We start from the raw sequence: 18,942 nt of genomic DNA on the forward strand, positions 1-18,942 counted from the left end.
GCGGTAAGCAAGCGAAATAAGGGCGCTGATGCTTGTTATCACATCTGATATGGTAATCAACGAAATTGGAATTACAAATTCAATTTTTACGGTGTTCCATTTCAATGAATATGGTTTGTTTATCATTCTTCTAATATTTGTTTGTAAAAAGTAATAATGAATTTGGGGTTTTAAATCATTGGGATACTGCTGTGTACCTAATTGTTGCAGGAATTATAACAAGATTCCAAAAGTTTCCGTACGGTTTTAAAGTTTAAAACGGTTTTTTCACTTTTTCGAAAGATGATACTTTAAAACGAAAATGGATACGAGCGATAAGAAGAAAGAGCTTCAATTCTACAAAACAACGGTTTAGATGAAGTGTAGAAGAACAGTGTAAATAAAGTGTGAGTGGAAAATTTAATTAAAGTGTGAAAGAACAGTGTAAATAAAATGTGAAATAACAGTGTAATTAGAGTGTGGAAGAACAGTGTGAATAAAGTGTGTGAAAGAACTTTTGAATAATTAAATTAAAAAGTAAATTCAAAGTGTTGGAACAGCCCATAACATCATAACATTAAAGGTTTTACCTCACTGAAAAACATCTCCTGATGGGTTTCTTTGTACTACAGATCAATTGTGATCAAGTTTGTGGGAGCCTCTTTCCTAAAAAAGAGTTAGGAAATTTGGTTTATCTTTGATTCACCTCTCCTTTGACTCTGATACAGGCTATTATTAAGTATTTTTGGTTGAGATGAATTTATCAATAGCTCTATCACTGAATTGAGTAGGCCTATGTCTATCAATCTGAAAATATGGATAAATTATTGCATTTGTGGAATAAAGTGTTTTTATTTCAATAAAATTTCTATTTATTAAAATACAAGTGTCTTAAATTTGAAATTTAGATAGTATTCCATCCAATAAAAATCGATACAGTAACAAAAGTTGCATTGATAAGCTAGTAGAAACTACTACGATCTAGGAAGAATCAATCTACATGTTATGACGTCATTAATTAGTTGTGGGGCCTGAAGTAATAGTAGGTATTGCTATCACTCATTTCTACCCATAAATTTTAGAGCATGAGATTGTAGAAAATACTGAAAAATGCAATACGGTACTTGACCACATCGTAAAACTATGAGAAAGTATTAATAAAAAGGTGAAACAAATGATATCTATGTATTTTGACTATCATTCATTTCTACTTTCTACTCATAAATTTCAGAACATGAGATTGTAGAAAATACTAAAACAAAAATGTATTTATATTTATTTTTTGTATTTTGTTTTTGGCAAATAAAAAATAAAAATGCAATACGGTACTTCTTCACATTGTAGAACTTATACTGGAAGTCCACTATTAACATTACTGTGAAAAAATTATACAAATTTTCATCTAATACAGTTTCAATAAATCAGTGCACTCACCCAATCACAGACCCAGATGGAACTCTTCTTTATCAGCATGTTTACTCTTAAAATCTAGGAAATACTACTAGATTGGAGCTTTTTTTGGATTGTTAGTTTAAGATACAGTTAATTCCATCTGCTGTTCACTTAGCCCTTGAATTCAGAAAATCAAATTGATATGATTATAATTTTGTGATAAACAACTACTGGAAACATAAAATAGGATGCATAACTTGATAAGCTGGAAATTCTTAACAAATCAGTTTGAATTGAGGTATAATAGAGCTTCATATAGAGTATAAGGAAGCATTATTCAATATTGGAGTCACAAGGGCATATATATTCATTTTTCCTGATAGAATTACTACAATTATTGAAATTAAATAAAAAATATCCAGTACCTTTTATATTTTATTGATGCATAACATGTTTCGATTCATAAGAGTCATTTTCAATGCAAATATGATAAAGTAAACAACATAGAATTAATTAATAGAATATAAAAGGGTACTGGATGATTTCTAATGTATTCAATGAGAAATAGGCCTAACTATAAATGTAAAGTTGCATTGCCACGGTAATCAGGATAAATGTGAAAATAATAAACTTAAATCAATATAACACATATTCGAATATATTCAACTGTACATGAAGATATTTTACAGTAGGCATACTAAGATGCATAACCTAGACATACTATTTTAGTCTTCAACTAAGACGTTAAAAAACTACAAGAGAACTTGTAATGGATAAATTCTCTATACAAGAAAAATTATGTTACATTATATATTGTCTAGGAATTGTAAAAAAAATCACTACTAGAGATGAAAAATATTTGACAGGAAGCTATTATGTGAGTTCCCCCGAAACTTTCAATAAATGGCTAACAACTTTTGTTTTTTTTATTAACAGCTTTCTTGGAAATGGTTGATTTGTATCAATTACAGAAAATAGTAGCTATATTTTTCAGTAGTTTAGAGAAAGTTCACAATGGTGACAGTAACAGTTTCAAAGTCCGAGACACAAAGTCTTACCAAAATAGTTTCTCTCATAAACACTCACACGCTAACAAATAGTTCAGTTCAATTGAACGTCGATATTCTTTAACACTTCATCAATGTCTACTTGTCTGTCCTTCTTTTTCGTAACGACAGCTCTTAACCGGACCGGCACTCTGAATATATTCTGCAGTTGCTGCTCGGCTTCCTTGGAGATTTTCCGAATTTTCCTACCACCTTGACCAACCACTAGCTTTTCTATCCTTTGCGTATTACAGCCTATCAATACCACTGTCGTTATAGTGCCTGCAATCACGACAAATTACACATTTTATTTAAAATTCTGGTTCTAGTTGCAATCTTTCGAATTATTGGAAACAGTGAAGTTGAATCTAATCAAGTCAAGTTGAATTGAGTTAATTTTCTGTTGAGTTGGTTTAATTTTAAGTATTTGGCATACTTATTAAATACTATATAACTGCTTAAAATTTATGAATTCAGGGCTACTTATTTTTATTTATAAAATAGAATTATAGAACCCTTTTTTAAATTAATAAAATAATAGATTAAAAATACAAATTATAACAACTAGTTTCAGTGATCCATACCATCTCCAGGTTGAAAAATATTTATTTTTTGAAACCTGAAGATGGTGTGATCATAGAGAAACAATAGCGTAAGTTAGATATCCCATGGTATAGGGCATTTATGTCGCAACTTTTACTGTTATCTCAAGCCTATTAATGTCGATTATTGTCGATTTTTACTGTTTTGACTGGGTAAGAGTGTATAAACGGCGCAATATGAGAGACTACCAGCGTCATAAAGCTTCACGGGAAAGAAATACGTAGACTATCGGCTTGAGATAACAGTAAAAGTTGCGACATAAACGCCCTATACCATGGGATATCTACTTATGCTATTGTTTCTCTATGGTGTGATCCAATAGCTGTTATAATTTTTATTTGTAATCTATTAGTTTATTAATTTCAAAAAGGGTACTATAATTCTATTTTATAAAATGATAATAAAAATCGATTATAATACTCGATATTTTATTACATTAATTTGATTTACTACTATTAAATTGATTGAGTTAATTTGATGAACTATAATACGTAGTTGAGATTATAGTTATTTTCACTTTTGTCTCTTTTATTGTCTCTGTTATTTTCTCTTTTTCATTCAATTATAGTTATTTTTTAATAAATTTAGGAAGAGACGAGGTTTAGGGGTAGCGCATGTATCTACTTTTTAATATGGTAATGTTTTCACCTATAAGACTAATAAATAAATAAGAATTGAGCTATGAGCTGTGTGGTATTTATTTTTAAAAAATTTTAAAGTATGTTGAGCTCATAATATGAGCAATTTTTCGTTTTGCTCAATTATGGTGAGTTTTATATAAGTACAAGATATTGTGTGTATCTCATGTGGTATTTTGTTTTGCTACATATTGAGGTTTTAAATATGGATTTTTTTATTATTCAATTGCATTAAGTATGATGTCGCGTAATGAGTTGATTTTCTATGTGGATGTTGAATTGAGTTCTGTTATATTGGCTTGTGTGTTTTGTATTTAATTAATAGTTTTTATTAATACTTGTTTAAATTATTGAGTTTGATGTCACGTATTGAGTTGATTTTATTAGTGGATGTTGTATTGAGTTCTGTTGTTTGTCTTGTGAGTTTTGTATTTAGTTGATCGTTTATGTATTACCTCGTAGTGAGTGTGCTTTGGTTGGAGTGTGTTTTTGTATTCACATGTTCTGTTGTATTATTTCCAGTGTGTTGCATTGCTGTTCAAAGGTTATGTAGAATTCATTGTGGAACAAATTTCTACATAAATATATAAAATACTTTCCAACAATAGATCTACCTAAACATTCTCATATAATTATTATCTGGGAAATTGAACTGAAATATTAAATATCATATATTTCTATTTCACACTAAGGATTTAAATATCCTAAAATGGGTTGCAATTTAAATCTTTATTGAATTCATAGCATTAATTTGAATTAATATCCGTGGATTCTACAGCAATTCATTTCATCTGAATAATCCAACTCCAATTGTATTTAAAACCATTTTGGATGAAATTATGTAATTTATATTATACTAGCAGGTAACTGCTCGTCATCCGCAAGGGTCTCATTTAAAACTCAACAACCTGAAAACTTGACCTACTGACATCTTGAAGAATTGAAAATAGGCCTATAACCATCCTCGGTTAATTAAGAATCTATATGCAAGAATTATATGGAAAGTTAATCAGAAGTTCAGACGTGATGATGCGTCAAACATAAATTTTCCCATCCCGTACGTGTATAAGCAAGTTGTTTCCTTTATTATAATATAGATTATAGTATTTTATAATATTAGTAGCCTACTATCTACATATTCTCATATACAGAGTGATTCATAATGATAGTAAAATAATTTAATACGTGATAGTAGAGGTAAAAATAAGAAAAAAGTTCTTATAAACATATATCCTTAAACGCTTCATTAGCGAGTTATACAGGATGAAAGATTTCGCCCGGAATTCAGTTCCTCTGATGAAATACACTGATGCTGAATTGTTTGGGGACTAGTTTTTGAAAAACTTATGCTGGATTCATATGGAAAAATTGAATAAAATTAGTCTGGAAGCTGTAGTGTGAGTAGTTTTTGAGAAAAAAGTTGAAATATGCAAAAAATCTAAGTAGAAAAACACATACTTCTACGTTTGATGCCCAATAACTTTCTTTAATGACCAATAAACAAATAATTTTTCGAAATAAAAATTGTAGAGAATTTAATTCTGAAAAGAATTATGTAAGCTGTGTAAACTAAATTTGAATAAAAGTTGAATTAAATGTATTCTTATGTAGTACATTACACCACAAAAATTTTCTGTTTTATGAGGAGAGAACTAATAACTCAGTTGTAGCTGATTGCAAATAAAATATTCGATTTTTTATGAAAAGTTTCTTCTTATATGAAAGTAGCATATCTAAATGACATTAAACTTATACCAAAAGACTAGTAGATTATGTCATTAAGCCTGGGAGGAAGCTCGAACAGGAGTAGATGATCTCCTATGATTCCTGCCCAAATGTTTACTGAAAACTTATGTTGTGGAAGATTAGGATTGATGGCATGAGGATTCTCAGCTGCCCAAATATGTTGGTTGTGGACGTTAACGATAGCTGTTCTTGTAAAGTGTGCCTCGTCGGTAAATAAAACGGTTGTTAAAAAGTCTGGGTAAACAAGTTTTACTAAAAACCATCGTCAAATACCAGCACGGGGAATACAGTCTCGTGGCAATAGAGTATGAACTTTCTGGAGGTGGTATGGATGTAATTGTTGCTCTTTTAGTATCCTCCAAATAATAGATTGATTGACATTAAACTGCGCTGAAAATTCTCTTGTGCTCTTCTCTGAATGTTCATAAATTTCATTAAGAACTTGTTCTTCTAAATCAACAGTCATAGTAGATCGGGGTCTGCCTGCATAAATGTGCTCTTTGGATATCAAAGAATCTGTTTCAGACAGACTTTGATGAATAGTGGCAAAAAACCTTGAACTTGGACATACTCGGTTAGGAAAGTTCTCTCGATACAAACGTCTTGCTTCAAACGTCGTTGTGTCCCATTCCTTACATTTAATGCATGTCAGCTAATTCTGAGTATGAATAATGTCTAAGATTACCTGCCATTTATTAAAAAGTTAAAACTTAACACAAAAGCAAAGTGAAATGGTTACAAATAACTGGTTAATAGATTAAACAAAAAACACAGCGCGGTTACAGTAGGCCTAACTTACAGTTTGTTTTTTGTTCAAAAGTGAGCTAAAATATTTCTGAAAATAATTTTCAACTGATAATTTATTTTAAATATTTTCTTATTTAAAACAAAATAAATCAGCTGTTTTGGAACAGCTGTTATTAAAATCCATGTTTTATTTGCAATCAGCTACAACCTATGAGTTATTATAGTTCTCACCTCATAAAACAGAAAATTTTTGTGGTGTAATGTACTACATAAGAATACATTTTATTCAACTTTTATTCAAATTTAGTTTACACAGCTTACATAATCCTTTTCAGAATTAAATTCTCTACAATTTTTATTGCGAAAAATTATTTGTTTATTGGTCATTAAAGAAAGTTATTGGGCATCAAACGTAGAAGTCAGTGTTTTTCTACTTAGATTTTTTGCATATTTCAAATTTTCTCACAAAAATTACACACACTACAGCTTCCAGACTAGTTTTATTCAATTTTTCAGATATTTTTCCATATGAATCCAGCATAAGTTTTTCAAAAACTAGTCCCCAAACAATTCAGCATCTGTGTATTTCACCAGAGGAACTGAATTCCGGGCGAAATCTTTCACCCTGTATAACTCGCTAATGAAGCGTTTATGGATATGTGTTTATGAGAACTTTTTTTTCTTATTTTTACCTCTACTATCACGTATTAAATTATTTTACCATAATTATGAATCACCCTGTATAAGCTGGGAAATTGAACTGAAATATCGTAAAGATCTATCTCACTAAGGATTCTAACATCCTAATATAGGTCGCAGTTTTTACATTTTTATAAAATTCATAGCATATTGAATTAATAACCGTGGATTCTACAACAATTCATTTCATCTGAATAATCCAACTCCAATTGTATTTGAAACCGTTTTGGATGAAAACGTCATCAAATTAATATACAGAAAGAATTCCTTTTTACCTTCTTCTTTTCTGGTCGAAGTACTCCATTTGCGACGTGAGATTGTAAGGCACCTCGTGAGGCAGATTATCAAGTAAAGCGGCCTGAACCGTCTGCTCGATTATTTTCACGAAACTCTGATCTGTGAACGCATTCCGCGGGAATATCCATTCACCGGGCTGGGCACAACGCAATAAGTATTCCTATAAGTAACACAATACATTTCCAGATAGAAAATGGAATTATTTCAAATTAATGTTTTTGAAATGAAAATTATGAAATTATTTAATGTCAATTATGTAATTGAATAATTTTATAGAGGAGTTTGTAAAATTATGTCAATTTTATTTCAAAACGTTTCATTTATTTTCAAAAGTGTAGACAATTATATTATTCATTTACACACACAAGATACAATACAAATGAATAGATGCAAATAAAATAGCAACTATCAAAATATACTAAATCGTACAAATGAATAAATGCAAATAAAATAAAAATCATAATATACTAAATCAAAAACTGAGGTGCAAGAAAAGTGGTTAAGAAATCATAATTCACATTATAGGTGGATGTTGTTATCCAATCTTGTATCATCCAATAAAGTACATTCCTTTCATAGACCGAGGCCAGACAATGGATTACATCATCTTATTTATATATTGATTAATCAATGGAATACATGTATTTTGTAAATAATAGACAGTTGTGATTGATCACAATAGACAGTTGGAATTGGATAATTTTACAAGAATAAGATAACTTAATTCAACTGAATGGAGACTGAAAATGTGCCATTGAATAAAAATATTCTCAATCAAACAGTGCCCTTAATCATACATAAAAAAATCAGAAATTAGACAATTATTGATTATACAGTATTTTTATCCTCATGGATAACTAATAGATTATTGGACGTTGAAAATATTGGAGAAAAGTTCAACGAATTCAGATACTTTATCGATCTCAGATGAAAAGTTGAAAAATCAATGTGCAGGTGCAGCTGAAATGTGTTGGAAAAACGTCAAGAAATATAATTTTAATTAAATAATATAAATTAAATTCTAATTTATTAGAAGTGAAGTGATTGGTTTTATTTATTATTTTACAAAGGGGACTTTCTAGAAGTATTTTGAGCCTAGGTGATGATGATGATGGGATGAATAATAATAGAATGAAGGTAGAGTTATGGATGAATAAAAATTATAGGTTAAGCTATCCACTTGAATTGATTTGAGTCCACTTTTCAGTCCAGAAATAATATATAAACTAGAAATTTTGAATTTGGTTGTGAAGTGAGTCAATGGCATTAATTGAAATAAATATTTTCAGAATCAATATTAATTTTTTGATATCAATATTACTAATTGGAAGCTGAACAATACTTTTTTGAAATTATCTGGAATGTATAATGATGCTATTCAATGAATAGTCTACACTCTTGAATTCCAACTAAAACAGCACATTTATATAATATTTATTTTTGAATGCACGTACCTTGATATCACCAATGCCATTTCCATCTAAAGCAGAAACCATGAAGACTTCTTTGAAGAATGGCCAACCTTTGTTCAGTTTCACCTGTTTCTGTATGCTAAACTCAGTTTTTGGAGCCCAGACTTCATCCTTCAGCACATTGAACCCTTTTTTACTGTGGCCAGAACCAGTGAGCTTGTCGACAAAATCTAGGAGCACTCCTTTCGATTTTATGCAGTCAATCTGTAGCAATAATTATTTCACATTCAAATTCATCTTCCACAAAGAAATAATACAATAACAAGATGCAATGCAATACAAACCAAGATACAACTTCTTGAAAAAAATTACTTGAGACGTCAGTTTGAGATAGTGTGCTATGGATTAATAGTTTTTCATTGATTCATCATAAGTAGCAACGTTTGTGTGACCTTTGAGATACTGTGCAATGGATAAATAGTTTTCCATTAATTCATCACAAGTACAAAGCAACGTTTGTGTAACCTTTGAGATATTGTGCTATGGATAGATAGTTTTCCATTAATTCATCATAAGTACAAAGTAACCGAAAATATTGAAATACAAATACTTTATTGTGTGAGTCATAAAAATGGTAGTAGAAACTCCCTATTCATTCATTCATTTCCCAACTCTTACGAGCTGATACTAAACTGAATTTTCCCACAAATTATCAGTCGGATGAGAATTTTCATACACAAGAAAAAATCCTGTTTATTAATCATATACAATTGTGATGTGAACTCAACCCTCGTTAGGAGGAGGGCAAAATTTAGGAACAAAAAAGTTTTGGGCTAGCGCATGTTTTTCAATCTAATATTGTAATTTTTTAACTAATGAATAAATTTAATAAATAAATGATCGGGAGAGGGCAACAATCTAATACCAAAACTGTCCCTCTCCCGAATTTTTATTAATAGAAGTTTCCAAAAATAGGGTAATGTTCTCAGTCTATTGAGTGTGGTTCAGTCAACTGTAATCTCGTTGTGTACCCTCTATAAGTATGATTGATATTAGTATAGGATGAATATGAAACTGGCATTTCATATTGAGGTCTTACCTTGTTCATGACTAAAACCGCTGGTTTATTTTTGTGCATATGGAGCAATCTCAACACATGCTGGTCCAACTTCATGCTGTACTGGCCTTGCGACACGTCGTGAACGACCAACATGACGTCGGCCTCCTCGATTGAAGACTCTCCATCAATCAAGAACGATCTCTCCAACTTGAATCTGAAAAATTGGAGACGTTCACATCAATCAACTAAACGCAAGATTCAAAACAATGCACTCAATAGAAGCTTCAATACTCGAAATCAATAAAAACGTTATGAAAATAATAAGACACTGATGTTTTCAATACCACTATATTCGTTCAAAAACAATCCACAAAAATTATAGACCCAGGCATCATGGCAACACTTGCCACATCTTTAGCTGAACTGATATTTATTGCATAAATTACTTTTGAACAAATATACCTGCCACAACCTCAACTGTGAGACCTGGCCCCTGTTTCATAAAACTTATAAGTCACGTAATACAGGAGAATCACCATTCCAATTACATGCTCAATATAGCCGATAAAATCAGCTGTATCTGTATTACAGGACTTTCAAGATTTTATGAAACAGAGGCCTGGTTCTGTAATGTTGAGTACTTTTGAACAAATATAGTGTCATTGATAACATCAGCTTCTTATTCATTTTATTATAGAGAAATACTACAAAATTTCCTCCCATACAATCGAATTATTGAAAGACATAAGTTCTGAAGATTAGTTGAGTTCTGATAATTGTTCTATAACAAAAAGTATGCTGTGCCCTTTGAGATACGTTTCAAGTTGGTTCGGCTGTAGGCCTACTGAGTAAATTACTATAACAAGTTGAGAACTTCAGACTGAACAGACTAAAAACCAATTCAAATAAGAGGATTGGAGCTTACTTTTGAGTCTCGGACCCTCCAACCAGACCAGGAGTGTCGAGGAAAATGAGCTGTACTTTATCCTCTATGCAGACACCTCTGGCACGACATCTGGTTGTGTGAGCCTTGCTTGATATTGCAAATACCTGAAATTGATCAACAAAACATTAGAAAATAATGTAGGAAATAATTTCTACATAATGTAGAAAACATCACATTTCAAGAATAATAATTCAACACTGAGGGTGATGCCCACATAAACTCTTAGGCTTGTGCGTGGGTAATGAGTGAGAGGGATAATGATGAGAGATGACTAATTTTCAGGTAGACGGGACCGACGTCTCCTCTTTCGGAGGATTATTATTACTCTTTCGGAGGGTCTATTACTCTTTCGGAGGAGACGTATTTAAGTGATTGTGCTGTGGTCAAAAACTTTTGCCCCGATCGAGATTCGAACTCGGGTTCTCTTGATTACTAGAACGGCGCGTTATCACTCACTCCAACGAGCCACCCAATAAAATGTATATGAAGATGAGAATATATTGATCAATAGGAAAGCACTTTTTAAGAGATAAATAGAAGTCTACTTGATAAGTTTTCATTTTTTAATTAAAATCATTTTTCATTAAAAATGAGCTAAAACTAAATCTAAAATTAATCTATAGGTTTAATGATCAGTTAGATTAAGTGCTTTAGAAACCAGACCCCAATGTCATCAAAAGTGGATAATGTAATAACATTTGAAATGAGTGGAAGTAGTATCATTAAAGTACGGTACAGTATTTGAAGTAAAGTATGATGCTCTGTTTCACACTAGTATCAGTTTGAAACTATTTATTGATTTATTTCACTATATATATATATATATATATATTATATATATATATATATTACATGTTTAATAAATTACATGTTTACATGATAAATTAATTGAATATTAATCTAATGTTTAATAAAAAGTCTGAAATGTCTAGTTGTTTATGCAGTGTCAATTTTTGGTAGCCTAGTCCAGAATTAAGTGTAAGAATGAAAATTGAACACAGCAATATATTTATAGACTGAAATAGAGCAAAGTTGGGGTACTTACCGCCCTACCCATTATCTGATTAATGAGTGTACTCTTTCCAACATTCGGTGGTCCTATCACAGCTGTCTTCAATATCTTTGATCCTTCTGGGGAATTTGCATATTGATTCTTCTGTAATGATGGATCTTGCGTATCCCGAACTGGATCTTCAGGTGATTGTTCAAAACTGGGACGTTCTTCATTTCTATCAATGTCGTGATTTGAGTTGTAATTGGGACAATAAATAGAAATCCTTCGAACAGAGTCACAGCGATTCCAGCTGAATGTAGAAACAGTGCACATCAGTGACTTTGATTGCTTGAAAAGCCTACAACTCAGCCCTAAAACCATGTTACCTCTCAAAGTGATACTTCCAACATGAGATTGAGGTGACTATGCAGTCAAGCTGTCAAAGAGTAGCCTAAAAAACTTTTTAAGTCCCTTATAATCCTTATGTATGGTTTGATTTTCCTTATTAATCTGAAAAACAAAAGAATTTTCAATGTTATTTAATTCTATTAATGTGGGCAGATAAAAAATTAACGTTGAAGACAAACTGAACGAGGAAGTTTAACAATCTTTACAGGTTTGTATAACATTCACTTTGCGAAAGTACCCTGTAAGATCAAAGTACAAGGACCTTCTATCAAACAGTACATACTATCTAGTCTGCTGCATACCAAGAAAACCAAGGTCATATTATTATAAGGGCTGATAAACTGACCAACAAGAGAAAATACTATTCCCTATATTTGCAATACGCCTATTAATCTATTCTACACAATGAAAGAATATTTTGACACACAGAAGAACAGTAAAGTATAACCTGGCATCTTTTCCCAACATTTTTACCTTTTTTGAGCCATCTATTCAGTAGGCCTACATTTATCATAAATATAGATATTGAGAAACTACTACACTCGTTTTTAGAACCTTGTTCTTAATGTTGAAGGTTATATCGGTGAAGAAATAAATTATTACGATTATTTGAACATTATTACTGATTTTATTTTTACTTTAAAGTCAAACCAATACATTGAACTCAAACGTTTTACTTAAGGCATGTTACACTCACTTCACAGAGACAGAGTTCAGTTCAGAGTCACCTGTGCCTTGCCAACCACACATATGATTATTTAGTCTATTTCATTGATTCCAAACAACACGCCCCCTCAATGAAATAACAAAAAAAATTTATCAAAAAAAAACAAAAAACAAAGTAAGTTATAAGAAAATTAACATAGTTCAAAAACATCTTAATTATAAAAAAATATTATTTCTAAACTTGACAAAAAGTTCCTTTCCCAAGGGTTTTGTGAAAATGTCATTTAAATCTATGCTATCCTTTTGTTGAAACCCCTAGCAACTAATCTAGCCTTGTACTGAATGTTACCCTTCTCATCATTTTTAATTTTAAATACCCATTTGCTATCAATAATTTCTTTGTTTTCTGGTACAGTATCTACCTCTGTCCAAGTATTATTCTCTTTCAAAGCATTTAGTTCAGTTTTTACTGCCTCCAACCACTTTACAGAATTGTTTGATTTCATAGCTTCAGAAAATGTAAGAGGCTCATCTACTTGTAGACTAAGATAACTGGTTTCATAGTCTTTCAACCACACTGGTTTTTTAATCACTCTTTTCTCTCTCCCTCTTATTTCATTACTTTCATCCATCATTTCTTCTCCACTTTCTTCATTTACTTCTACTTCATTGATTCCATCTTCAATATCATTTGTTTCAATCTCAATACCCTCAGCTTCACTTGTATCAGTTTCTTCTACTTCATTATTTTCAATTTCTTCAACTTCATTTATTTCAGTTTCTTGTACTCCATCATTTTCAATTTCTTCAAATACATTGTTTGGATCATTACCTTTTGCGATTCCCTCAATGTCAAAGCCTTGATTTATCTTGAATACTTTGGGGTCAGAATACTTTTCACCTTGGTTAGATTGCTCAACATTTGAAAAAATTACATCCCTAGAAACAATTATTTTCCTCTTATCAGCATCCCACAACCGATAACCATTTTGCAAATATCCTACAAACGTTAGCTTCTTGGTTCTACTGTCAAGTTTCTTAAGATTACCTGCAACATGACTGTATGCTATACTTCCAAAAATCTGTAGTCTTGATAGATCTGGTTTTTTACCGTACCACTTTTCAGCTGGAGTACAATCAAGAGTACATGTTGGGCTTCTATTAACAATATAAGCTGCTGTCCTTACAGCCTCACCCCACATTTCCTTTTTCAATCCTGAATCAAACAAAAGTGCCCTAACCTTTTCTAGCAATGTCCTATTGATTCTTTCTGCCTTTCCATTTAATTCTGGAGTGTATGGAATGGTGAAATCCATGAAAATCCCTCTATTTTGACACCAATCCTTGATTTTATTACTAGAATATTCCCCACCATTATCACACCGAAATTTTGAAATTTTAGAATGCCATTTTGCCTCTACTTCAGCTACAAATTGTTTCATTATATCAAATACTTCACTTTATTTTGAATAAGAAATACCATGACAAAATGTGTGAAATCATCTAGAAAAGTAACCATGTATCTTTTATTGTCCCAACTTACCGGGGTAATAGGCCCACAAACATCAGTATGTACTATTTCAAGGGGTCTTGTTGCCCTTTCCCTGACTGTTTTAAAAGGTTGCCTTGTTTGGCGAGCAGACAAGCATATTTCACATGGGTTTTTGGAAAAGTCATCAATTTTAGTTTTAATATTCATTCCCTCACTAAGATTTATGAGCTTTTTCATGTTATCTACACCAAGGTGGCCTAGCTTCCTATGCCATAATTCTACTTCATTAGACTCATTAGACTTGGGTGAAATAGTGCTAGTCATTACATGATGGACTGAATTTGAATTATGCATTTTCAAGTCAACTTCAAACAAACCATTCGAATTTTTTATGCCTTCCATAATGACTTTATTGTCTTTCAACACCTCAACCCTATTTCCACTAAATAAGACCTTACCATCGTTCTCAGTGATAGCACTTACAGATAACAAATTTTTAGAAAGTTCTGGAACATATAAAACATTATTTAAGTTGCATTTGTCTGATTTGATGTTTCCTACCTCAAGAGCAAACATTGATTCATTTTCCTTGGCTACTCCTACTTTACAACTAATTGGAATGGAACTATCAAATAGTGATTTAGATTTTACCATATGTGAAGTAGACCCTGAGTCAATTACGAAAGTGTCATAGTATTTTACATTAGAATTAGTAGTTAAAAAGGATACTTGGTTCTTCTTCTTATCATTCTGTTTTTACGAAAGTAACAGTCTTTGTCTTCATGATTATTCTTCTTGCAAATACTACAGAATAGACCACTTTTCTGTTTCATTTTATTTCTGCATTCACGGGAAATATGTCCATAATTTTTGCATCTGTAGCACTGGATTCCGATGTTTTGAATACCACTGGTTGCACAGAATCACCTTTATCAGTAGATAGTCTGCGTTCTTCATTCACCAACCGGGAGGTTAGGTTTGTGAGATTTCTGTCACAAATTGCGGTTGCTTCCCACGAAGTTTGAAAGTGGGTGTATTTCCTGGGCAGGGAGCTGAATATTTTGCCAATAACCATCTCGTCATCGATTTTGTGTCCAACAGATTTCAATTTATGGGTCAAATTTTCCAGACGGCTGATGAAACTAGCAATGTCTTCATTAGCCTCTAGTGTAAAATTGAAAAAGTCCTGCATTAGAGAAAATTTCTGTTGCACACGAAAGATCCAGCCTGGGCCCATAACCTGTTGAAGGTTATATCGGTGAAGAAATAAATTATTACGATTATTTGAACATTATTACTGATTTTATTTTTACTTTAAAGTCAAACCAATACATTGAACTCAAACGTTTTACTTAAGGCATGTTACACTCACTTCACAGAGACAGAGTTCAGTTCAGAGTCACCTGTGCCTTGCCAACCACACATATGATTATTTAGTCTATTTCATTGATTCCAAACAACACTTAATACATCATGTTGCAAAAAATAAAAGACATTTTAAAGAGAGCTTAAAATTTCTTAAAATTTTAAAGAAAGGTCTACATACACAACTCATTAAAAGGAATGAGACTTGCCTGAAAATAAATATTATACTAATTTACCGGTAGATATTTGAAATTTTAATTACAAGACATACAAAATGCTACAGTTTCCAATAATGGTTTCGGCATTAATTGATAAAATATTACTGATAAGTTTATGGTTAAAAATGAAAAATCATATAAAACATCTAAAAATGTACAGGAAATAAAAATATATTATTCAATAAACTTACTGAAAGTAATGCTGAATGTAAAAAAATATTCTAAATCATAACCTTACTTTCTTTTTACAAACACAAACGCCATGAGCCATTACCATGTAAAATTAAAGAACAGCTGTGTAGAACTTAACCAATGCCTTTTTGAGATCTTTGTAATTAAGAATGTTCTATTCTCATAAGAACTTACAAAAATTGTTTTAAATGCAATAAAACGTGAAGAAATAGGCTATATTCAAATGTTTTTTTATAGGAAGAACATTTTTATGGAAAAATTAAATGGACAAATTAAAAAGACTATGAGAAAATACTGCAGTGCTGCTGCAACACTGCAACATCCGTGCCCGATCAATTCAAATGCGGAATTTTAGTTTTGAGGTTAGAATGTAAAATGTGTTGTGTTTGTGAAACATTTGTTTTGAATTTATAGTTTAGCTTTTGTTGAATTATTTTAGTAGCAGAAGTTACTCAGAGAAACCGTGATGGAAGTCGATCAATCTAGTGTAGTGATGGATGAAGAAAAAGGAGTGGGTAACACCACTTCCAATTCTAGCGAAACAATTATTGCTGGAAGTTCGAATTCGAAACTAGTTTCAGACAACACAGACATTGCAATTGATATTCCTCTAAAGCAACCTATCTGTTTGATTATATTAGGAATGGCAGGATCTGGTAAAACTACTTTTGTTCAGAAGTTGACTTCTCATTTATACTCAAAAAATAAGAATCCATACGTTATAAACTTGGATCCTGCGTGTAGAGAAGTTCCTTATCCAGTGAACATTGATATTAGGGACACAGTAAACTATAAGGAAGTGATGAAACAGTACGGTTTAGGGCCGAATGGTGCTATAGTAACTTCCTTGAATTTATTCTCTACAAAGTTTGACCAAGTTCTCAAACTTCTTATGAAATCGTCTGACAAGCATTCTTATTCTGTAATTGACACACCTGGACAGATTGAAGTGTTTACATGGTCAGCGTCAGGAAATATAATAACTGAGACATTGGCTTCAACTTTCCCTACAGTGGTTGTGTATATTATGGACACTGTGCGCAGTGTTAATCCTGTCACATTTATGTCAAACATGCTCTATGCTTGCTCCATCCTGTATAAATCCAAACTTCCATTTATTGTAGTGATGAATAAGATAGATATTGTAGAGCATAAGTTCGCTGTGGAGTGGATGAATGACTTTGAAGCATTCCACGAAGCTCTTGAATCTGAAACATCGTACATTTCAAATTTAACAAGATCAATGTCGCTAGCTTTAGATGAGTTCTACTCTGGGTTAAAAAGTATAGGTGTCTCTGCATTGACCGGCGAGGGTATGGATAAGTTTCTCGACTTGGTTGAAGAGGCTGCTGAAGAATACGAGAAGGATTACCGGGGTGGAATGGGAGAAACTCCGTAACGAACGACGGGAAACGGACAGCAAAGAGAAAGAGAAGAGACTTGAAGACGTAATAAAGGAGAGGGGAGTCGGAGAAGTGGTTCAGCTCATCAATGAAGTTGGAGTCGGCCAAAGAGTTGGCTGATGTCTACTTGAAGCACCCGGCCAACGAGAGTTCAGACGACAGCGAGGGAGAGGAGAACGTCATAAAGATCACTCAAGACGAGGAGGAAGAGATGAAAGAAAATGAGAGTTTCCAGAATTTTCTATCAAAGCACAAAAAATACTCGGAAACTAAACAGAAAGCTTCCGAAAATGATGATAGTTCTAAATAGACTGTAGTCTACGTCAATTATATTCGGTACCTTACCTTTTTACATTTCTGAAATTTGTAAATATCATTGACAATATTAATTTATTTGGTTTTTTATCCATTCATACTGTAGGCCTAATATTATTCAATCCATTTAAAAACATATACATATCCACATCAGTTTACAAGGACACTATAAAGTAGAATATTGTTGTTCTGCTAATTCTAGCTCAAAAACTAGTATATCATTCAAGTCAAAATTTTTTATCAGTGTGCAGCTCATTTCTGCGGCCGAAATAGAAAACTTTTCAACTAATCTTGGTCATTTATGAATTCAATTCACTTTTAAATTTTACAGATTTGTAGAAAACACATTAAATGTTTTTTGATGAAAATATGTTTGTTCCATTCATTTAGCCCAAATCTGTTGTAAAATATTTTTCTACAATCAATAATCTTTATGCAGTGATATAAAGAGGCTTGTGTTCTGAATGAGTCTACTAGAAAATTTCAATATATGACTTTTGATTGGACTTAATTACAACCTTTTGAATAAAATAAAAAGGGTACTAGTTTATCAATTTAATCTATGTAATTAAGTACACTCAATTTTGTAATAGCAAAATAATTAAATAACTCATTCTGATGTTAATATGAAAAGTTAAAAAAATTCCCAATTAAGATTGGGATGTAAACAGAAAACTCAAAACACATCCCTAACCTTGTGTTATTACAAGTTCAAAGCAAACTTAGATAAAACACATCTTCTGCTATGGATTTAGTAGACAGTGCTTTAGTTTCAGTAAACTTTCAATAATATGGAGAGGAGAAGCACCTCTTCTGTATGTTGACTCACCAAGGTGGGAGGATGTAGACTATTTGTACTCTAGATGGTGTGTATCATGAGTAGACTAAAACAAGTGTCTGAGGATTCAACTCGCTAATGCCGCATCCACATGTTGGCCCAATGACGACCAGCGCCAGAGTGTGGATGGTTTGTTTGCCTGCGCTTGCCTTTGTTGTCCAGCCCAGCGTAGACCAATGAAGGCCAGTGCTGGCAAACTACCCATCCACACTATGTGGACATCATATTAATGTCAGCCAATGCGTGCTGTTCCGTTCTGACGTCTGCTCTGCTGGTTTTTTCTGTGTAATTGAGTTTTTATAGATCAAATCGTTATCAATTTATTATTGTGTTCTAAATAATAGTTAATATTTTCAATTTGTATCATGGATTATGTCGTTGGCCTTGGTTGGGCACTGGTCAGTGTGGATGGTAAGACCAACGCGGTCAACTTTACCAGGCGTGGCCAACATTTAAACTAGGCATAAGGGTCAAGCCACACGAGGC

General features: G+C 32.1%; 2 protein-coding genes across 3 annotated transcripts; one reads left to right on the plus strand and one right to left on the minus strand.

Moving 5' to 3' along the window:
• Positions 1–2,007: 2,007 nt before the first annotated feature.
• On the minus strand, positions 2,008–16,008 carry LOC111053947 (GTPase Era, mitochondrial). 2 transcript variants are annotated; one of them, XM_039436123.1, is made up of 7 exons: positions 15,900–16,008; positions 11,611–12,069; positions 10,545–10,669; positions 9,659–9,833; positions 8,602–8,823; positions 7,126–7,307; positions 2,008–2,699 (listed from the first exon to the last, which is right to left on the minus strand). In XM_039436123.1, exons 2-7 carry the CDS (start codon positions 11,938–11,940, stop codon positions 2,666–2,668), a joined length of 1,068 nt encoding a protein of 355 aa, XP_039292057.1. In that variant the 5' UTR covers positions 11,941–12,069; positions 15,900–16,008; the 3' UTR covers positions 2,008–2,665. The 2 variants fall into 2 exon arrangements, with proteins under 2 accessions (XP_039292057.1, XP_039292056.1); XM_039436122.1 differs by lacking the exon at positions 15,900–16,008 and adding an exon at positions 15,772–15,786.
• Positions 16,009–16,224: 216 nt separating this feature from the next.
• LOC111053955 (GPN-loop GTPase 1) lies at positions 16,225–17,986 on the plus strand. The gene is given in 3 exon segments (XM_022340907.2): positions 16,225–17,275; positions 17,277–17,399; positions 17,401–17,986. Coding segments are annotated over 3 exon segments (1,245 nt in total). The 5' UTR covers positions 16,225–16,366; the 3' UTR covers positions 17,614–17,986.
• Positions 17,987–18,942: the final 956 nt, after the last annotated feature.

Source organism: Nilaparvata lugens, chromosome 10, assembly GCF_014356525.2.
Source record: "Nilaparvata lugens isolate BPH chromosome 10, ASM1435652v1, whole genome shotgun sequence".
Classification (NCBI taxonomy): Eukaryota; Metazoa; Arthropoda; class Insecta; order Hemiptera; family Delphacidae; genus Nilaparvata; species Nilaparvata lugens.

Coding starts and splice junctions, on each gene's coding strand:
- LOC111053947 (XM_039436123.1), bottom strand. CDS start 11,940: ATGGTTTTAGGGCTGAGTTGTAGGCTTTTCAAGCAATCAAAGTCACTG. Junction 9,834..10,544: donor GGAGGGTCCGAGACTCAAAA/GTAAGCTCCAAT, acceptor CCAATTTTTCAG/ATTCAAGTTGGAGAGATCGT. Junction 7,308..8,601: donor ATGGCATTGGTGATATCAAG/GTACGTGCATTC, acceptor TGTTACTTATAG/GAATACTTATTGCGTTGTGC.